The 21495-nt window shown below is 35.4% G+C and overlaps 1 protein-coding gene across 2 annotated transcripts in view; it reads right to left on the bottom strand.

Annotated features, from left to right (window-relative positions):
* Window positions 1-509: 509 nt before the first annotated feature.
* Window positions 510-21495, bottom strand: part of G3BP2 (G3BP stress granule assembly factor 2) — a 33345-nt gene continuing 12359 nt past the window's right edge. Inside the window, exons 2-12 of one of the 2 annotated variants that reach the window (XM_002919159.4) lie at window positions 18169-18287; window positions 15660-15741; window positions 14705-14878; window positions 13532-13622; window positions 12395-12497; window positions 11294-11474; window positions 10215-10313; window positions 5954-6056; window positions 4620-4748; window positions 3947-4065; window positions 510-3530 (exon numbers count right to left, since the gene is read on the bottom strand). In XM_002919159.4, coding sequence (XP_002919205.1) covers window positions 3258-3530; window positions 3947-4065; window positions 4620-4748; window positions 5954-6056; window positions 10215-10313; window positions 11294-11474; window positions 12395-12497; window positions 13532-13622; window positions 14705-14878; window positions 15660-15741; window positions 18169-18263 — 1449 coding nt within the window. In that variant the 5' untranslated portion in view covers window positions 18264-18287 and the 3' untranslated portion in view covers window positions 510-3257. The remainder of the gene's footprint in view (window positions 3531-3946; window positions 4066-4619; window positions 4749-5953; window positions 6057-10214; window positions 10314-11293; window positions 11475-12394; window positions 12498-13531; window positions 13623-14704; window positions 14879-15659; window positions 15742-18168; window positions 18288-21495) is intronic. The other variant, XM_011224882.3, reaches the window with a different exon arrangement.

Below are 21495 nucleotides of genomic sequence, written 5' to 3'. Positions count from 1 at the left end.
AGACTGATTCAAGGAATCTTCAAATACAGTGTTATGAATACATCATCAAGAAAAAATCATTTATAACCATCCCTTTTAACAAAAGTCTCAAGTTCTAAAATTACATATGCATTAGGACCTCATTTTTCATTTGAAATACATACTTGCAAATATGACTAAGTAATTATTTTTCTTTTACTATTCTTTTACAGCTTGACAAATTTGTTACAGTTTCTGAATTGGGTCATGCCTATAACTTCAGATAACCTCCGTCTTGTCTTCCCATTCCTCTTCTCCTTTCCTTCCGAGATAGGAGGTAGCAACCCTTTGGAAAACTCAAGTTTTGGTTTTTCTTTAAATAAATGTTTGATTTCGATCATTCTCGCCTTCCTTAAACTTACTCCCTTATGCTATTCTTTAACTTGTATACCACTTAGCTAAGTCAACTGGGATACATCTCTAACCATGTTCAAGTCGTACTGAAATGTTTTTAGTTTTTTAGACATCGAATTTCACAAACAAGCAGCAGCTGGTTTTACAACAATTCCTTTTTACTTAGGTTGTATGAAATGCAATTGGGAGAAAATACTTTGGAACACAAACCTACAGATTAAATTAGGGACATAGATAAATGCTGCAGACATCAGTAGTTTATTGTTTGTTTAGTCCAAACACATTCAAAATGGAAACTCAAAGAATACTTTTCCACCTGAAACAATTAAACTAGATTCTACTAGCATATAATGCTTAACACATTACAGCAATAAAGATGGTAATCCATTGTCTTCTATACCTACTAAAGCCAAGATGGTAAAGCCAATTTGGTTGCAATAGTGTCATAAGGATAGAATATTACCATCAAAAAAAAAAAACAAACCAGCAAATAACAGTAATGGTCAATGAATATTTTTACTCTGGTTCACTGAAAAGGGGACAAAATGTTAAAAGTCCACAGTACTGCAGGTGAACAATCACCATGTAAACTTCTCCATGTGATGTTTTAATGTTTTATTCATGGTATGTGAAGACTGAAGCTGAATGGCTCTTTACTCTAATTTTCTATTACACTTAACATCTGTCATTACTTTTGGTGCCAGAACACAGTTTTCATGGTGGCAGGGCAATATTGTAGATTGGAAATTATATATATATATTTAAAATGGGAAGGAAAGAAATAAGAGTAGAGGAAAAATATGCTATAAAACAAAACACTGACAATAAACCACTTATTTAAAAGTAGTTTAAATAAAGGCTTCAAAACTCCAAAGTAATTTTCTGGTAAAAACTTCAAGTACTATATATCAGAAAGTGTAAAAGTGTTCAAACAGGAAAAAAAATCTTTAAGCCCCCCCCCCAATGGAAACTATGAGAAATCTGTGTCCCCAAAATATATGCAATAGTGCAAGACTTTTCCCCAAACATGGAAGACCTCATTCAAGGGGGAAAAAGGACAGATTTAATTTCACTTATATTGCCCAGTACATGAAAAACAAAATATGTGCATCATTTGCTAGTTTACTAAATAGCAAACAGTTTCATAATTCAGATCCAGTTTGCTACTATGTCAAGTGCATTTTTTCTGTTTTTACTAAGAATGGAGAAGTCTTCCATGCTAACAAGCAGCTTTAAGTGGTCACACTTAATTTACCTCACTCCTAGCCTGAAACATCAGAAACTGTTATGTACCGAATGCTCCAAGCATAAAATTGGATATCCTTTGCCATACTTGCGGTTTACTGGAACTTGCTATAAAGACAGACAATAATCCAGCAGCTACAAACTTTGCTCACAGAATTGTTTAGAGATTTATGTAAAAATAAAAGATGTCGTCCCAGACTTAAATTCAGAGCCACTCGGGTGCTGACATCAGTTCAAGAATTGTGCAAAATGAATGACAGTTCCCTGCCCCCCAAATAGAAAATGCAAACACTTAGGAGCTGCTGTTCTTTTCTCTGAAAATTGCAGTATCCTCACTTTAGGTTTACTTGCCATTTATGGAATCTGACTGCTTTTAAAAGGTCATAAAAAATGTACATCAAGTTGACTGACTTTTCCAAGCACCTCTCAAGTGATACGCTCCAACGTTCACATTCATGCTAAGGGAAAAGTCAACAAGAGACTTACTCAAATAACTGACTTCCTCCTTCCCTCTCCCTCCCAAACACACAAGACTCCCTCCCACAGAGAACACAAAGTTGTTAACTGAAGAACAAAGTAAATAATATGCTAGTCAATTTTACTGATTTTAAAGATACTGCAATTTTTATACACTTCAATGATTTTTCAACATTTTGCAGCTGTTTGGCTTTGCAGCACAGCAATTCATACACTATACTGTACAAAATTACCAGCAAGACTGGAATGATGTATTAATAGAAGGCACCATCATGCTTATTACATTACCAGAGAACAAAAATACAGTAAAGACGATTTTCACTGTACACAGCTTAAAGAAAGGAAAAAGGGAGGAGTGTGTTGAGCAGCCAGCCACCTGTACTGAAGAGGGGCAGGTAGAAAAATCTTAGATATGGAGCTACTAAATCTGGTCTAATATTCAAGACCATAGCATTTGAAGTTATGATTTTTGTTACTTAGTTCATAACTAAATGATTCCCTTCTGGAATATACTTGTAGTCTTGTTAAGGTTTATGTGTACACACGCTGGTCACAGCAAGCAGATAAAATGCCCTCATCATTTCACAAACTATTTTCTACTGGAAAAAAAGATGAAAGATTTTTTTCCCCTGTTGCCTCCTGTTGCAGATGTCAACGTTAATGAGTTCAGAGTACCCATTAGTGCATTCTGATGAGTGCATAACAAGTTTCTGTTGGGTTGTATTTTGGGGGGAGCCAAGAAAAAAGGCAAGATTCTCCAATTGCACAAATTGCACTATTTGTGTTTCCAACATTAATAGGCAGAAACAGTAACACTTAAACAAAATGTGCAGCAGAGGATTTTTTTTTTTTTTTTGACTCAAAGGACCTGAATTCAGTTGGGCATGTCCTTTTAAGTTCATTTTGTTGTAGATAGTTTAAGATATGGTCATTTCTCAGTCCTTAATTCTCCAAGTCTAGATTTATAAATTAACAATGTGAATCTTGTTGTGAAATTGGGGAAATAATGTCCACCTCAATTTAACTGGTAACCAAAAGATGCTTTTCACATCAAAGAAATGATCAAAAAGGCTGTGTCACATTCCAAAGCCAAAAAAAAATTAACAAGAATGCAAACACGATGAATAATGTACCACTGCCAAGACTTTGCCAACAGTGGAGCTTCAGCGACGCTGTCCTGTGAAGCGGCCTTCCATTTGCCCGGTTCCTCTTCCAGAGCCAAGTTTCTGTGCCATGCCACCTCTCGGAGGAGGTCCTCTTCCATCCCGGTCACGCATCATTCCACCACCCACTATGCCACGTGGACCACCAGGACCTCGATCATTGCGCCTAATATCCCTGCGATCATCACCACCACCTCTGGTTTCTCGCTCTCTTGCAGCTCTTGTTTTTTTCTCTTCCACATTTAAACGTACTTCCCCACGAAACATAATTGGCTTTAAAAGGAGAGAAAAAGATTTACATGGGCAAGTTAGACAGCAATTGTTATGTATTCCCTTACTTACCTAAGTAAGAAAATCCTGACAAAAAACTTCCAGGAAATTTTTAATATGCAATCTATTCCAACCTTCCTCACCAGAGCAAATAGTGCAACTTAAAATAATCCACACCTCAAATGGACTGTCATAAGTAATTACTTGTGTGGTAAAAAATTAATAATAAATAAATAAATAATCAAACTTTAAAACTACAAACAAATCTTTATTCTTCGTGTAAATACCATTTCTAGTAAACTATTTTTAGCTTCACCATTAGGAAAAGAACTTCTATGGCTTTAAAATGCACCAAATCAGTAGTACATGCAATTGGAATAATAAAGTCTTGAACTATGTATGCCCTTTCAGTCACTTACTTTTGCAATTAAGATTCTCTGAACTGGTTCAGAGTCATCAAAAACCACAAAACCAAAGTTTGGAAGCTTTCCCCCAACACCCTTGGTATTGATGCGAAGTTCCACAACGTTTCCAAAACCTGTGAAAATATATATTACACCAAGGGTTAAATATTTTAATAGAATACTTTGCAGCTTTAATTGTTGAAGAGAAATAAACTTAATCTACTTGAACCATTTCAAAACGAAAGATACAAGCTGCTACATCCAGTGACAACCACGGCACATTCACTCATTTGTCATTCACGTAAAGATGCCAACAACTAGCCTGGCTGCTTATTTTGTTATCTTCTGCATTAGTCCTCTCCAAAGGAAAGTTACCTGCATGGTTTTACAAAAACAATGATATTTTCTATTTCTGACTTATATTTGCCAAAAGAATCCCATCCCCAAATTTAAGGCTGAATCAGCTCTTGCTTCTAACCTCTACAACTAGGCCAGTCAACACTAAGTCCAGTCATGGGGAAACATCTAATATAACCTTCTCCCCCCTTCTGATCAATTAAAGTGATTGGTACTTGGAGACCCACAGTTTATAGAGAGATAAGCTTTTTAAAAAAGTTCTAATTACATTATGAAAAAAGCTCTATTCCCCCCTGCTTAATGTTCCAATAAAGCAAAATAAACTACTCACTCATGAAGAACTCTTTCAGTTCATTTTCATCAATATCATGTGGCAAGTTACCAACAAAAAGTTGATGACTGTCTGGATAGCGAATTATTCTACGGTTGTCAGATTCATTCTGCTCAATATCTCCTCTGCCTGAGAAATGGAATAGGATATTAAAGTTTAAAATGTCATATAATAACTAAGCTTAAAGCAATGAATGTACAATAGATATTCCTGTTTTAGTTTAATAAGACAGTGAGCTCCTTGAACAGAGGTGGAAGTGCCTATTATTAGTAGGTTAGTTAGAAAACAACATGACACTAAGTGTAAAGTGAGGGTATTGACTAGATTGCTAAAGTACCTTCTTCTAAATCTACTGATCTGATTATATGAAAGTCCAACATTAGTACAAGTGTTCCTCCTTAACACCGAACTCTTGTCATCACCCAGGAACCAAACAAATTTCAGATAGTGAGATATATCTGTTCTAAATATTTGTTTAGTATTTTGAGGTTTGCAAATAAATCTTTGGTTGTATGAAATTACAGCCAAATCAGTAAATTTAATAGTAATATCTCATTTAGATAGCCTGTATACATAACGTGCTCAAATTTATATAAAAAATTTTATTTGATCCTCCCAATAACACAAAGAACACAGTGAAGCATATACGAAAGGCATCACACAAGAAAAGTTTGTGTAATAGCTAAATGGCATAAGAGAAGCTCATATTTTAAGGGTCTCACCCAAGACCATAAACTCAAGCAGTAGCAAAGCTAGGATAAACCCCAGTTCCCATGACTTCTGGTTTAGTAACACATCACTTTATTTTACTTCTGTGGGAAAAATTACATATGCTATTAATAGATACTATCTCCCACCTCCTCCCAAAAGCAATCTAAACATACTTATAGAATTCAAACAGAGGTGCTACATATATTAGCTAACAATGGAAACAAGTCAAAAATCATGGCAACTTACTTAATACCTAAGACAATCAAAATAAGAAGAATCAGGGTGTGCTTATTGTTTATCTGTGAAGAGATAAGAGTGCTAAGTAAGACAGTAGGTTATTGGCAGCTCGGTTTTGAATTCTTAGAACCAGTGACAATAACCAAATAAAATCTGTCTCAAAATTTTTATAACCTTCAAAATACATGTCTCCATGGCATGTCAACTAATCCTCCCCTAAAAGTCAGTTGTTCTGCCCCAGACTGTATTTTAGCAAGTTACTTAAACCTCTAAGAAATTTTGTATTGAAAGGAACTGTATATAAAACACATTATAGTATTTTAAGCATAGTCTTTTCCAACTGTCCAATTACTAAATGCGAAAGACCACAGAGGTGGCTGACTGACCTGGTCTTGGTCCTCTAGGAGGGAAACCAGGTCGTTCTCTAGGTCGTTGTTCACGCACACGAGGTGGCTGAGACTGAACTTCTGGTTTAGCTTCAACTCTTGGCTAAAATACAAGGGAAAAAACACATTATAAAGAAACTCATTCCATAGGAGACAAAACAACTAAGTCAACTACCAGCAAGTCACCAGCAGACATAACGGTAAATTTAAGTTTAGAATATTTTTAACATAGTGTCCTATGTGTGTGAAGAATAAATTTTTATAAAGATATTCTGTACCAATCTAGGACTGTAGGGTAGGTTTTTTTTCCCATTCAAGGATATATAACTCAAAATAAGCTGCTTTTTACAACCACATTTTTTCAATAAATTTACATCCACATTGAGACAGCATTAAAGGTACTGCTACAAAAATCACAAAAATGCAAGATGAGCCACTCCATGTAAATGCATATGCAAAAGAAACAGCCGTTTTTATTTTAGACAAAATTATGACACATACTTTCTAATTATCTAGCTGCCCTTCAAATGTAAGTGCTTAGCCAATATCTTCTAAACCCTACCCCACAAATAAATCTTAAAACAATGAATAGTTCAAAATACACAATTTAGCTTACTCTAGCAACTAAAAAATCCTACCTTTAAGTTAAAATTATATAAACAAGATAGAAACATGTATAAAACACCTCAGAATCAAGGAGTCCTTTAGCTCCCTATTGTTCTTCCTTATGGGAAAGGTAGGCAATTATTTAAGGACTGACCCCAACAATTTTCTTTAACTGCACCCTGGGGCAGGGGCAGGGGCAGGAGCAGGCAGGGAGTAACAGGACATTTTAAGATGACTTCCAAAAATTTCTGCTAACTGCTGAATTACACACATATAATTAACTATTTTAAGACAAAATAACATCTGCATCTGCTATTACCTTTTCCTTAATACAGTGGCATTTTCAATATTCCCATACTCTTCAGCCATCTATTGCCCAAATATTTATGGTCCAAGGAAGAGACAAAATACACCTTCAAAGAATGCTGAAAACACTCAGCAGGATATGAAGAAAATATCCTCAGAGTCAGAAAACTAGTGATTTCAGCCCTGTCTTTATGTCTGATCATCTCTGAGGACCTCAGTCCAGCCAGTGTCTCAAACTCTTTCATCATTTATATAACTGGAATATCGTAACTTACAAGGACAAAGACAAATTTTGATATAAAGAATTATGTTTCTTTCAAAAATGACAATTTACTGTAAAGGATTCACCCACTGTAATCAAAGGCATCTTAATTTCTATCCTAGCAGTTTTTAACAGATGTCTCTTTCCAAGTTGTGTTTCCATGAACATTTTTCATTTCCCTCAAGATCAAGTTGCTTCCCATGTTCTAGAACTTAGCTAGTTAAAAAAAATAAATTTTTTAACTCTCTCCAGTTTTTTCAATTATTTATATGTATTTACTCCTCTAAGGACTGTATCTTAATTCATTTCTACAACACCCAAAAACCAAGCACAGTGATGTTAGGTATAGATGTTCAGTAACTCTTGGGTCATTTAAAATTAAATTACATTTTTTAGTTCTTTAACATGTAGGACAATGTTCTATGCCTGACAAGGGATCCTATGTTATAACTCTGAGACCATTGCTATCTGTATTTGGAGTTTACCACTATATGGTAATTTGATCCGAAATGTGATGTCTAAAAAAGGCAGTTATTTATGAATTTCACTAAGGGGGCCTAAAAGCAACAATTTACTAAGTATGAACACAGAACAGAATTGAAGAACAGATGTACCCTAACAAAGTTTGATGAAGCTAGTGTGTTTAGAAAATTAATAAAAATAGCAAAGGTACCTTTTAATCTACAAATTTCAGAAAAACCTTAGACTCACTGAATACAAACGATACCAAAGAACTTAAAAGGTGTCCTCACTGACCTAATTTAAATTTTTTTCAAAACTGATTACCAAAACAAAAATAACTACAAGTAGCGAAACAGAAAAATTCATTATCCTTTAGGGATTTAAAATTAAAAACAAACTTAATTTCCAATGTCTTTCAAATAATTCATATCGCGATTTAGCAACCTGACTTTAAGATATTTGATGATGCCAATGCAAAAAAAAAAAAAGAAAAGAAAAGAAAGAAAGAAAGAAAGAAAGAAAGAAAGAAAGAAAGAAAAGACCAAAGATCTAACAATATTCCTTTCAATAACTGATTAACATATGTCACCTACGCCAGCTGCGCATTTATAGTTCTTTAGGCTCAACTTCATGATTAGAACTATTTACGCCAAAAAGATAAAATGGCTAACATACCACATACTGCACTTTAGAGCCTTACAAATTAATTCCATGCAACCAGAAAGTGTGCTCAGGTGACAAATTCCACAAAAGAAGGTCAAACAGAATATGAAATAAAAATGGAACCATCAAATCAAACCAATGACAACAGGTAAAACCATAGTAAGTTCTTCAACTGAACATATGCTAGTTAAACTAGTCAATTTCCAGACAAACACTTTTCACCAAGAAATTAACTTACCTACTTCTAAGTTAATTCCTACCAATACACTAAATTAATTCTCCTTTCATTGAACTATGCTGAAAGTGTTAAGGAAATAGATATACTACACCAAAGTAATAAAATTGACTTAGTTGAAAAATCATGAATCCATTCTAAATATAGCCTAAGAAGATCAGAAAGGGTTTTTTTTTTTAAGTTTTATTAATTTAAGTGATCTCTACACCCAATGTGGCACTAGAACTCACAACCCCAAGATCAAGAGTTGGATGCTCTACCGACTGAGCCAGCCAGGTGCCCCAGAAAGTTAAGGTTTAAACTGTACATGTTTAAATATGTCTTAATAAGGTATGGGTTGGAAAATACAATCTAGTCTCCTACAATTAAAAAAAAATAACTTCAAAACTAAAAAAAAAATTTCCCCTAGGCAAAAGGATAGGATTTAATGTAATTAAGACATGCCTTAAATATAGTACTCTTCTTTGATGTAAATGGAGATACATTCCCCTCCAAAGGGCTAAGAAACCTATAGGTTTACATGAGTCACAAAGGGACTCTGGGGTCTAACTGCATGAATTCAAAGCCCAGCCCTATGCTATTTATACAGCTGTCTGACCTTAGGGTGAGGTACTCTGGGCCTCAATTTACTCATCTGTGAAACAGGAATAGTAACAGTAACCACCCTCACAGAGTGGCTGTGGGATTAGAGGAGAATGAATATAAAGTACTTTGTACAACGCCTGGCACATACTAAAGGCATAATAAGCATTAGCTATTTTAACTTTTAACTAGCAGTAAGTTTAAAATAAATGTAGCCAACACTCAAAAGATGAAGCAACAATCCAAAGGATTCCAAATGAAAATCTGATAGGAAATCAAGGATTTTGAAAGAAAATTCAGAAGTCACTCATCAAGTCTTCAGAAGGGGTTGAAAAGCACAACCAATACTTGACAAATTAATTTTCTTCACTAAGAATTCTGGTTTGTGATCTGACATTTTTCAACATTTCCTGAACGTTAACTGAAAAAAACAGGTATCTTGAGACCATGTATTCTTCTATTATTTTAAATGTAAATTTTCTAGTGGAATAAAGTTTGACTGAAAATGTAGAAAAAAGAATTGAATACCTTTTAACTGTACTATAAATTTAATTATAATTTAGTTAATTCTAAACTATACCTAATAAACACATCAGGTAGCCAGTGTCTTATTTTCAATGTTTTTGAAAGCTCTGAAATGGGTAAGATGACAAACAGATGAAAAGCAGAATACTGGAATGATCAGTTAAGTGAACACTACAGTCATAAGTTGGTACAGGCTTCAATTAAACAGAGTGAACCACTTACAGACTGAGAGCTTAGGCAGTGTATTTTTAAAAGTTTTCTATTTTTTTTAAAACAGTGATTTTTATAATGCCATACTATTTTGTCCTTTCCCTAAAATATTTCTGCTAAATAAATTTTAACTTTAAAAGGAATATTTTTTTTATTTTAAGAAGCCTTTTAAATGACTCACTTTATCTATCTATCAAACCAACTTAATGTGTATTTCACACCCAAACCCCAAATACCACCTATGCAGATGATAGAGATTTGGCATTTAAAGTGGGTGCACTGACATTTAATACAATTTTTTTGTATATTTAATCCATAATTTCTGATTGACTCAATTAAAGAAGTAAAAAAAAGATAAGCAATTGGCAATGTAACAAGGATACAATCCAATGTGTTCACAGATTGGTTACCTGTGAGACTGGTGCTTTAACATGGGGTGGAATTCCAGAGGAAGAAACAGTACCACTAGGAGGCAGGTTTTTACTGGTCACTGAAGCCCAGGAGAAAGCCTGCAGGAAATGCAACAAACCTAGACTACTAATCATGGAAAACCACCAACATTCCTACAGGGAAACTTCCAAATATATATTTTCTTTTCATTTCTAAACTATTATTCTATATTGGAGGACTCCTCAAAAAAAAAAGGCACACACACACATGCCAGTCTATGTGCCAGCTTTCAAAATCTCATTATGCAAGATTATTTGTTTGGTCTGATCTACTAAATAAATCCACAAGCAAGTTCCTATTTGCTCTAAGGAGATGAGCAATGGCAAACAAAACCACTACCTACACATGCTAGGAAAATAAGAACCTAATAGAACCAATTTCTTTCCCCTTTTGGGGGAAGATAAGGTGTGTGATGGTGTTGAGGGGAAGGACAGGAAAGAAGAGAGTACTCACTGGAAACTTTAACAGACATTCACAAATTGAACAAGGAATCTCCTCTCACTACCCATAAATACTTTAACCTTCTACTTTACAGAAAGATAAAAGATGTTTTAGGTAGGCTTAAATGGTACACTATGGGTGTCACTTATCTTTCCAAGATAGTTTAATTGGTGTAGTAAGAAAATTGCTCCCATTTTAACCAGAAAAAACGGGATTGCTTCTTTTAATAGGCCAACTTGTTTAAGTTGGGAAATTTCATGACTCCAGTTGCATCCGTGCATAGAGGACTTACACAGAATGGAAGAGCGACTCTCAGCTTTATACATGGACTCAAATAATTTCATGTAAGAGACTAAACACTGCATACAGATAAGGATTAATCCTAAGTTTCACTCTTAGGGGTGTCTGGGGGGAGGGGGATCATGAATACAAAGACATTTCCTCAGGACTGCAAAAACCCCACAGCTTTCATATACATAAAAAAGCATAGTTTACTATATTAAGCCATTTAACATAAAAGAACAAAGGTCATGCTTCATTAGTGGTACCAAACGTGAAAGTGTGCTGTTACAGGCCTAAAAAGTTCCTCTGATCTAACCTTTGGTGGTTCCTGTGGCAGAGAAACAGGTTCAGCAGGAGGAGGAGAAGTAGACTTCTCCTCTAACTCTTCTAAGTTCTTCTCCTCCACTTGTGGCTTTAGTTCTTCAGTCTTTGTTTCAGATTCTGGCTCAGGCTCAGGTTCATGAGAGGATTCTTCCAAAGGCTCCTCTATGCCATTACTATAATAAAATATTTTGTTCATTTTTCAGTATGAGTGAAATGATCAGTTCTAATAAAACAAAATGTAGTACTTCTCTAATGGGCATAACTAGTAATAAGCTGTTTTGAAGCAAAAGTTCAATAAGAAATAGAAGACAGAAGGGAATAACAGTCTTAAGCAGCATTTCTTTAACGCCGCCATTTTTTTTTTTTAAAAAGATTTTATTTATTTATTTGACAGAGACACAGCCAGCGGGAGACGGAACACAGGCGGGGGGAGTGGGAGAGGAAGAAGCAGGCTCCCAGCAGAGGAGCCTGAGGTGGGGCTTGAACCCAGGACTCCGGGATCACGCCCCGAGCCGAAGGCAGACGCTTAACAACTGAGCCACCCAGGCGCCCCCTGCCATTTTTTTTTTTAAGATTTATTTATTTGAGAGAGAGAGAGAGAGAGCGCACAACCAGGGTGGAGGGCAAAGGGAGAAGCAGACTTCCTCCCTGACTCTGGGATCATGACCTGAGCCGAAGGCAGACACTTAACTGACTGAGCCACCCAGGCACACCCTAACCCCACCATTTTTAAATGGAATTACTAAATTACTAAAAATGTTTACTTCAATAGTAACTACAAATAACCCCATATTTATAAAAATAAAATAAAATGCTGTGTTGTCCCAAATATTCTGCATTATCAGTAAGTAAACACTGTTTTGGGCAAAACCATGTTCAATTTTTTATGTAAATAAAACAACTCTTTCCAAATTTCTTGGCCTTATATATGATATAGAGATATGTATATCATATATAAATAAAATGCTCAAATACTGGCCTGACAGGTAGCTTTGTCAAAAAGTCACTTCTAACAGTAATCCTAGGAACAACAACTACCTAGCAACTACACTAGAGTCTAGACCAACTTTGGCCTTGCAAACACTATTCTTACGCCACAGGGTGAGCTTCATAGTAACCACTATCAGCATTTTCTTGCACAGGTTCTGGAGATGGTTGCCTTTCTTCTTGCTCCTCTTCTACCTCATCTTCTGATTCTGACAATACAGAACACACATTTCTTTTTTAAGAGACTCAACAAACAATTTCATATGCATATTTTTAATGTTTAAGGAAGTGATATGATAGTTTTAAAAATTGACCTTTTTCTTACAAGGCATTCAAATGCAGTATTCCCTGTTCTCTTAACAACTGAAAAGCAAGATGAAGCTTGATATTTACTCTGTTTTTATTTTTATTTTTTTTTTTAAAGATTTTATTTATTTGTCAGAGAGAGAACATGTGCGGGAGTGAGCAAGAGAGTGAGCACAGGCAGGGAGAGTGGCAGGCAGAGGCAGGCTCCCCGCTGAGCAAGGAACCTGATGCTGGACTCCATCCCAGGACCCCAGGATCATGACCCTAGCCAAAGGCAGACGCTTAACCAACTGAGCAAGCCAGGCATCCCTTACTTATTTTTTTAAGTAGGCTCTATGCCCAGTGTGAAGCCCAACGTGGAGCCTAACGCAGGGTTCAAACTCATGACCATGAGATAAGACCTAAGCCAAGATCGAGAGTCAGACACTTAACTAAGCCACGCAGGTGCCCCTATTTTTAAAAATGATCTATTAGCAAGAAAAGGAAAGGACAGGAAATAAATGATATTAAGCCGTAACTCAGTTTCCTATGTCACATCTATTCAATAGTGTGATAATGAAAAGAAAGCAATATAATAAATGAAAGATCAGTAATTATGATATAGCCAAAAAACCTGAAGGCCAACAGAGATATATTAAATAGAAAAGAGCAAGCTTTAAACCAGCATAATTCCATTTTTATAAAAATTATTATTGTTAAGGATGGGATCCAACAAAATTCTATATAGGCACGAAACTCTTGGCTATATATAAAGGATGAGACTGAAATTTGTTTTACTTTCTATGTCTGATTTTTATATAATGTCATACAATGAACACCTATTTCTTTTTAACAAAAAGGGCAAAAGGGGGTTTGACTCAGTTACAATAGAGGCAAATTTAAGTTTCATTCTTCTCGCGTTAAGAGTACTGACAGAAGCCTTCTATCTTAACCTCACCTTCATCAAGTTCTGGTTCAGAATCACCAAATACTTCATCTTCATAACGAAACATATCATTGTGAACATAAAACTTATTTGGAACAGATCCCTACAGGAAAACAAAATCCAAATATTCCGTTAAATACTCATAAATGTGGAACTGCATAAAAAGAACAAATTACACAGCATATGCACTATCTATTTTAACACTATAGAAATACAATGTAGACTAAGTATAATTTTCTAAAATTAAACATGCTATATTAATATAAAGTATACTACAGAAGATCATTCAAATATTGGAACTAAGGAATGGGTACTCAATAGAAGAGAACCAAGACTAATTATAATTAACAAATGAAACTGCCATTTTAACACATAACTTACTAAATAAGATACTTTTTATATTATTTCTATAATCTTAATAAATCTATCGATACATTTGTATCAGAATTTTTACTTCTAAATAAGCTAAGTGAAAAAAATAAAAAAGGCAAAGTACGTACAAAGCTCAAATTACAGGTGACCCTTGAACACAGGTTTGAACTGCACGAGTCCGCTTAACACATTTTTTTTGATACAGTACAGTAAATGTATTTTATGTAATACCATTTTCCTTCCTCTAGCTTACTTTATTATACGAATACAATATAGAATTATAGAATACATATAAGCTACAAAACGTGTTAATCGACTATTTATACTATTAATATGGCTTCTGGTCAATGATAGGCTATTAGTAAGGTTTCTGAAAAGTCAGAAGCTGTACATGGATTTTTTTTTTTTTTAAAGATTTTATTTATTTATGACAGAGAGAGAAACATCCAGCGAGAGAGGGAACACAAGCAGGGGGGAGTGGGAGAGGAAGAAGCAGGCTCTCAGCAGAGGAGCCCGATATGGGGCTTGATCCCAGAACCCTGAGATCACACCCTGAGCCGAAGGCAGACGTTTAACGACTAAGCCACCCAGGCGCCCCTGTACATGGATTTTCAACTGCACAGGAGGAAGTTCGGTGCTCCAAATCCCTGCCCTGTTCAAGGGTCAAATGTTTATCAATGGGTTCAATACCAATTTCTCAAGTTTAGCTACGTGCATATCTACACCTGTAAGAAGAAACTCTGGACACTTCAAGCAACTAATAACCACCAAATAAAATCATACAAATGAAATGTAAGTGAAATGAAAACTTACTTCAGGAGCCAGAACAAAGGTTTGCATAAACTTCCTCTCTGGCTGTCCACTATTAGACAGCAAACCCATGACTTGGACAACTACTCCATCACTCAAGGTTGCATGAGCATCCACATGACGAATTTTAGTATGACATTCACTGAAGTTCAGAGATAATACTTTGTGGTGTATATCCTTTAATAGAAGAAAAGGAGGAGGAAATACAAACTGTTGTGATACTTCATTACTTAATACTATAGAGCTTCACTGATTTTCTCACAACTCTAGAATATTAACTACATAATCTTTCTGCCTCATTTGAATCCTTTCCACCAAGATATGCATTACTCCTAGGTTGATGTTCCTAAACCACCATTTTCAACACGTCATAGCTCGATACAAGAGGTCACTATGGCTATCTCTAAGCAACAACACGGGCTTTATATAGCTCTCTCCCAGTACTATTCTGTATTAAGCTTTTAATCATTCAGACAGACTGTGTTGACTACTCCTTGACCTCACAGCTGATTTTACTTTACTGGGTTTGCTGGTGCCATTTCTTCTACCTCTAATTTCCTTTTGTAGGTAAGGACAAATTCTGTAATTCAGCATCTAGCTGAAGTCCCATATCTTCTGTAATGTCATAAAGTACATATATTTCTGTGCATTCCTGTAACATAAGGTTTAGCTCATATTTGTATAACCTTTATAGTTCTCAACTGTTTCATGTGTAAAATACATCAATGATAGATGATTTCCTATCTTCTCCTTTGTATCCAACCCAGTGTTAACACCCTGTTTCAAACAAAATGGATATTTATAAGAACTGAAAGCTCATTTAACAACTACTGTAACGTAAAATTCTAGTTACAAGTCATTCAGGAAGAAATCCATAGGCACAAAAAGGCTATTTTCAACTATCTTAAAACAAAAAAAAGGGAATAAAATTTAAAATGTGTATGAAATTGATACTTACATTTTGGCCATAAACAGCCTCCTGGGGCTTTCCACTAGCATCTACTCCACCATGAACATAGGAAGAATTCCTGCCATAAAACCTATAAACCCAATGATAATTGATTAACATTCAATTTTCAAGAGAAGCCTAAAGACGCAGTAGAGTTCTGGTATAAAACAGACCCACTTTCATGTCTGGCTTTGTCACTCAATAGTTGTAAAATCCTGATAAAGTCACTTACAGTCCTTAAGTTCTGTTTCCTTGGTTATAAAACACAATAATAGTAACTACTCCATAGGGTTGTTGTAAGGATTAAATGAGTAATGACAGAATTCTGGCCTGGCACACTGAAAATACACTCAAATCACTTGCAATTTTCATCTAATTCCCAACACATCTATTTTTTGAATTGGAAGAATGAGATATTCAAAATACATTCTAAATACTGATGCTGTAGTAATTGACCCAGTTTTCGCCTTTAGATACAAAACTCAGTTCTCTAGATTTGTTTGGGAATCAGATGCTGTTTAACATTCTATTCAAAGTTCCAAATGATTACGAATTCCAAAAGCTTAGATTAAAACAGTTTAGATTTACAATACTTGAAATAATTCAGAGACCAAATAAGAAAATCTACATTATTTCACTATTTGCTATCTCATTAATATTTCATACTGCTCTTAAGTACATGATAAATTAGCATTTCTCAGGCATTATCTAAAGCAATTAGAATATCTTTCTAAATTAAGGTTATCAAAAATGCAAAATTAATTTTTTCATAAAGAGAACTCAGCTCCTATTGTTAATGAAACATGTAAGACTTCCTCTATGCCAAGCAATGTTCTCGGTGCATTACATATATTGATTTATTTACCCCTGCCCTAACAACCTCATGAAATAAGCACTATTATGTAAATGAGCAAACTGAGGTTCAGAAGAAATTAAATTAACTCTAAGGCCACACACTAATCAAGTGGGGTAGCCAAGACATGAACCCAGTCTAGCTCCATAGTTCATGTTTTTAACGACTACCTGTATTTTTAAGTTTACACTATTTTCTCGCACGTACCACTGGCAAACATGTTAACTACCATTTTTCCAGAGGATAACCTGGCTGTTAAGTGTAGGAGAAGCCTTAGAAATAATTATACCTTTGATTTAAAAATTCTATTTCTAAGAACTTATCTTAAGAAAATAACTAGAAAGGTACACAAAGATGCATATATAAGGATACTGATCACAGTTTAACAAGTGAAAAATTACAAACTGATTTCCATTAAAAGGTAAATTGGTTACATAAGCTACACATAAAACAGAAGCTTATGGGTTTTTTGGGAAATGATGGTGGACAGTCCTATTGTCACTATAAAAAACCAAAAACCAAAACATGCTAATACCTACATTATATAAAGACTAAATTTCAGACAAGGAAAGGCCTATTTAATTCCATTCTCCCCTTCCCACCCCAAACTCCTCTACCTACGTTGTCAACAAGAGTATCTTTTATTTCTATAATCAGAAAAATGTACAGGTATTCACTTTTGGATTTTTTTTTTTTGAGGAGGGTATTTGTTATAGAAAAATGTTTTATGGAATAATAGAAGACATATTGCAAAATCTAATTTTAAAGTGGTCAGCATACTAAAGAGGACCTAGCTAAAAGAACGTAAGTCCTTTTAACAGCTTTCCCCATATGAAGTGGCAATGATTTAACCCTTAACTCATGTGGCTGGTGTGTTCTATAAGAAATACTTGCAAAACCTAATCCTTATAAAAGTCTCACTTATCTTTCACCTGCTAAAATACACAGGAAGAACAAAAATTATAAATACTACTCACAATATTAATCAATTTCATTTCAACTTCTGGAAAAAATAAGCTTACAGATGTCCAACTCCTGCCAAAATAGTAAATAAGGCTACTACTGCTGTTTTACCAAGGAATACTATTTTGCAGATCAATCAGAAGAAATTTTCCCAAGTATAATCACTTAGATGATTCATTTTCTAACACTGCTATAAGGAACTTAAAAATCAACTAATGACTATGATTTCAAATTACAGACTAGAACCCATTAGTTGGTCAAGTCCAAAGTTTATTTAAATGAAATACAAAATACTGAAGGATGTAATTGTGTACGTTATGTACACTGATATGAATGTGTTATATAATAGGATATAATGTGAAGCATTTTTTCTACCGTGGATTTCACTTTTTTTTTTTTTTTTTAAAGGAGTAAGCTGGGCATGGAGCCCCATACAAGGCTTTAAATCACAACCCTGAGATCAAGGCCTGAACGGACATCAAGAGCGGGACGCTTAACTGACTGAACCACTCAGGCACCCCTGTGGATCTCACTTTTTTAAAAAACTTGCAAAAACGGTTTTAGTCATTAGACAATTAAAATATTGGTTATGATTTGCAAAGAAACAATCAGAGCATGAAACAAGAAAGACAAAATACTATGTAGGCCTATTCAAGAAAACAAAACTAAATAAAAATACTAAATAATCCATTTAGAATTTACCTGTGTAAATATTCTGGAGCTTTATTCAGCAAAGTATAATATTGCCTCACAAACTCCCGCCCTACAAGCAGCGGACTGGGCTTCTCCATAACCATTTCTTTGCTGCACAATGTCAAATGCTAAGGGAACAAACACAAGAATGATAACTATTAAAAACTCATCTTTGTAAACTTCCAGGAAGTAAATTTTCTTAGCCATACAAACAGGAATAAAGACAATTAATACATTTATTGAAAAGCAATTTACAACAACAAAATAATAAATTCCCAACAACTACTGGTAACTTCCAATATGTGCAGTTCCTCTTTGTCTCTATTCCTCAATACCTCCCCCCCACTCATCCCCACATAGTTCTTTTTCTTATTCCCAAGAAAGTACCATGCTGCCTCACAGTATGAACAACACAACCAAGTCTTTTCCATTCACAGTACCGCCTTCCTCTAGTGACTATAATCCATGTCCTCGGATTCCGATAGTTTATTTTTGAAAACTAGGCAGAAGGCACAAGTCAGGACCTGGAGATTAGACTTATTATGGGAAACTAGGGACCTGTATCTTCTATTTGCTCTTCTTAGAATTATTTCACTGTGTCAAAATGATAATAATTACCATTAAAAATCAGCAATAACCTGAGTACTCAGAATAGTATTTTTTTTACATTTGGTATATGTCCAGTATTTCTTTCCATTAACTAAGTAATAAGCATCTAACTATATTGCCAGGTATTCTTTGATAAAGGGGACAGCATGGTGAACAAGATTAAGACTTTAGCCCTCAAGAAGTTTATAATCGGGTGGAATTTAAGAAACAAAACAAGCAAAAGGGAAAAAAATATGAGAGACAAATCAAGAAACAGATCCTTAAATCCAGAGAACAAACTGATGGTTACCAGAAGGGAGGTGGATGTGGGGATGGGTTAAATAGGTGATCAACACAGGGTGATGTATGGAAGTGCTGAATCTGTATATTGTACACCTGAAACTAATGTAATACTGTATGTTAACTAGAATTAAAATAAAAACTTAAAAGTTCATAATCTGTCATGGACTATAAACAAGCACATAGGAAACAGAATGGGTGAGGTGCTATGATAAAGTACTGCTAAGCTGAAATCTCAAAGGTATGATCAAGAAAAACATACACAGTCAAGGCAGGGGGAGGGAGGGTCTATGCTGACGGGGGGGGGGGGCTTAAAAAATAATAAGAAAAACAAATACAAAATACATATAGGAACACAGTAATTTAAAGTAAATGACTTATATATGGTTATAGCCCCCAGATCAGTCAAAATCATAACATTAGGAATTGGAAAAGAGGGAGAAAAAAATAGAAAGTTAAATATTATTTGTTTAAATATATATGTATATAATTTATAATAAAATATCCTTTCTCCTATTACACTTAAAAGTATGAAAAAAAATCCACAGTATCTGTGTGTATTTACTGGGCAAATTGGGATACAGTTTAAATTCCTGCTTACAAATAAATCTCAATGTAGATTTCTTTCTTTTTTATTTTTTTTAAGAGAGGGAGGGGGAGGGGTAGAAGGAGAGGGGGAGAGAGAAAGAATCCTAAACAGGCTCCAAGCCCAGTGCAGAGGACACAGGGTTCAATCTCAGAACCAGGAGATCATGACCTGGGCCAAAACCAAGAGCCACACTTAACCGACTGAGTCACCCAGGTGTTCCTAGGTTTCCTTTAAACAAAAAATTCTATAGCCAAAGAAAACCTGCCATAATCATTACAGCTGTGATAATGTTTTCAAATAAAAATCAGGAGGCACACCTGAGTGGCTCAGCTGATTGTCTGACTTCAGCCCAGTGTATGATCTCAGGGTCCTGGAATCAAGCCCCAAGTTGGCCTCTGCGCTCAGCAGGTCTGCTTGTCCCTCTCCCTCTGCCCCCACCCCCACTTGTGCACGCGTGCTCTCTCCCTCTCTCTCATGTAAGTAAAATCTTTAGAAATAGGGGTGCCTGGGTGGCTCAGTTGGTTAAGCATCTGCCTTTGGCTCAGGTCATTATCCTGGGATCCTGGGATCCAGCACCGCCTTGGGCTCCCTGCTCAGCGGGGAGTCTGCTTCTCCCTCTCCCTCTCCCTCTCCTGCTCCTCCTGCTTGTGCTGCTTGTGCTTGCACGTACTCTCTGTGAAATGAGTAAATAAAATCTTAAAAAAAAATCTTAAAAAAAAATACATAAACCATGGCAGAGCCTACAGGCAAGACTGTAGCTCTATACAATCCCAGTGTTTTCTCTCCTTTTATGACGGTCCTGAAATGGTACAAAACCCCACAAACCTGTTTAAATTTTTAATGCCTCACTTGTTTTCAAAAATGGTTAATTCACTGCTTCCAGTGGCAGGGTCTAGGGATGAGGCAGCAGCAAGAAGCCCTTGAAGCAGTTCACGGAGATGAAGAGGAAGATAAGGCTTTCCAACAGAAACAAAAAGAGAAGAAGCTGGAGGAGCTAAAGTGAAGGGTATGGGGAAGGGTCCCCGGGCCACAGGTGAGAAATCTGGCAGGAAGTAAGCAGTTCCTTGTGCCTCCATTAGGAGATTGTGACCTGATTTCCACTGCTGTTTAAAACATCTGGATTCTCTGCTATAACATGTTGCTACCTATAGCTAGAATGAAGTGTGTGTCAGAGCCTGTTGTACATTAAAGAATAAACTTTGGAAAAGAAGGAGAAAAAAAAAAACCCATACGGTGGGGCTCATCTTCTCTTTACTCCCTCTTACTCAGCCATTGCTACCTTAGCTGTAAGGTCAGAGTAAACCCAGCCTAGAATCCTGCCCATCTGCTCTTCAGTCTTTGTTCTACCTTGAATTCTGTATCACCTATAATTAAACGAACTCATTTTTTAAAAACGAAAAGAAAAATTTAATTCACAAAGCACAATCAGATAGTGTCACTTCAGGTGCCATTTGTTTCCCCTAAACCTAAAAACTTCCAATAAGGACTAGCAAATTCTAATGCATAAAAGAATTCCCATCTGCTACATTTAGAGTAACAAAGCTAAGCAACACAGTATTTTTACTTTGAATAATGGGTAAGTGTGAAGAACAGACTTATCTAGTAAAATTTTATAAAATAACTAAAATGAAAATTAATACATACTTTAATACTGTAACTGATGCTAAAGTAATACTAAGATGTGGGAAGATACTAACTTAACCTCCAAATACAATAGCTATGTACAAAACAGTTTTGTTCAAATGGTAAATAATAGAAATGCTATTAGGGACTGCTTATGGATTTGGAGATTCTCATGTTTTTCTTCCTTCTCTTCCGTATTTCCAGATTTTCTACAATGACACTCTGTCATCTATCCC

This window comes from Ailuropoda melanoleuca, chromosome 11, assembly GCF_002007445.2.
Source record: "Ailuropoda melanoleuca isolate Jingjing chromosome 11, ASM200744v2, whole genome shotgun sequence".
Lineage (NCBI taxonomy): Eukaryota > Metazoa > Chordata > Mammalia > Carnivora > Ursidae > Ailuropoda > Ailuropoda melanoleuca.
The sequence above is the reverse complement of the archived record's forward strand: the minus strand, read 5'-3'. Positions and strand labels throughout refer to the sequence as shown.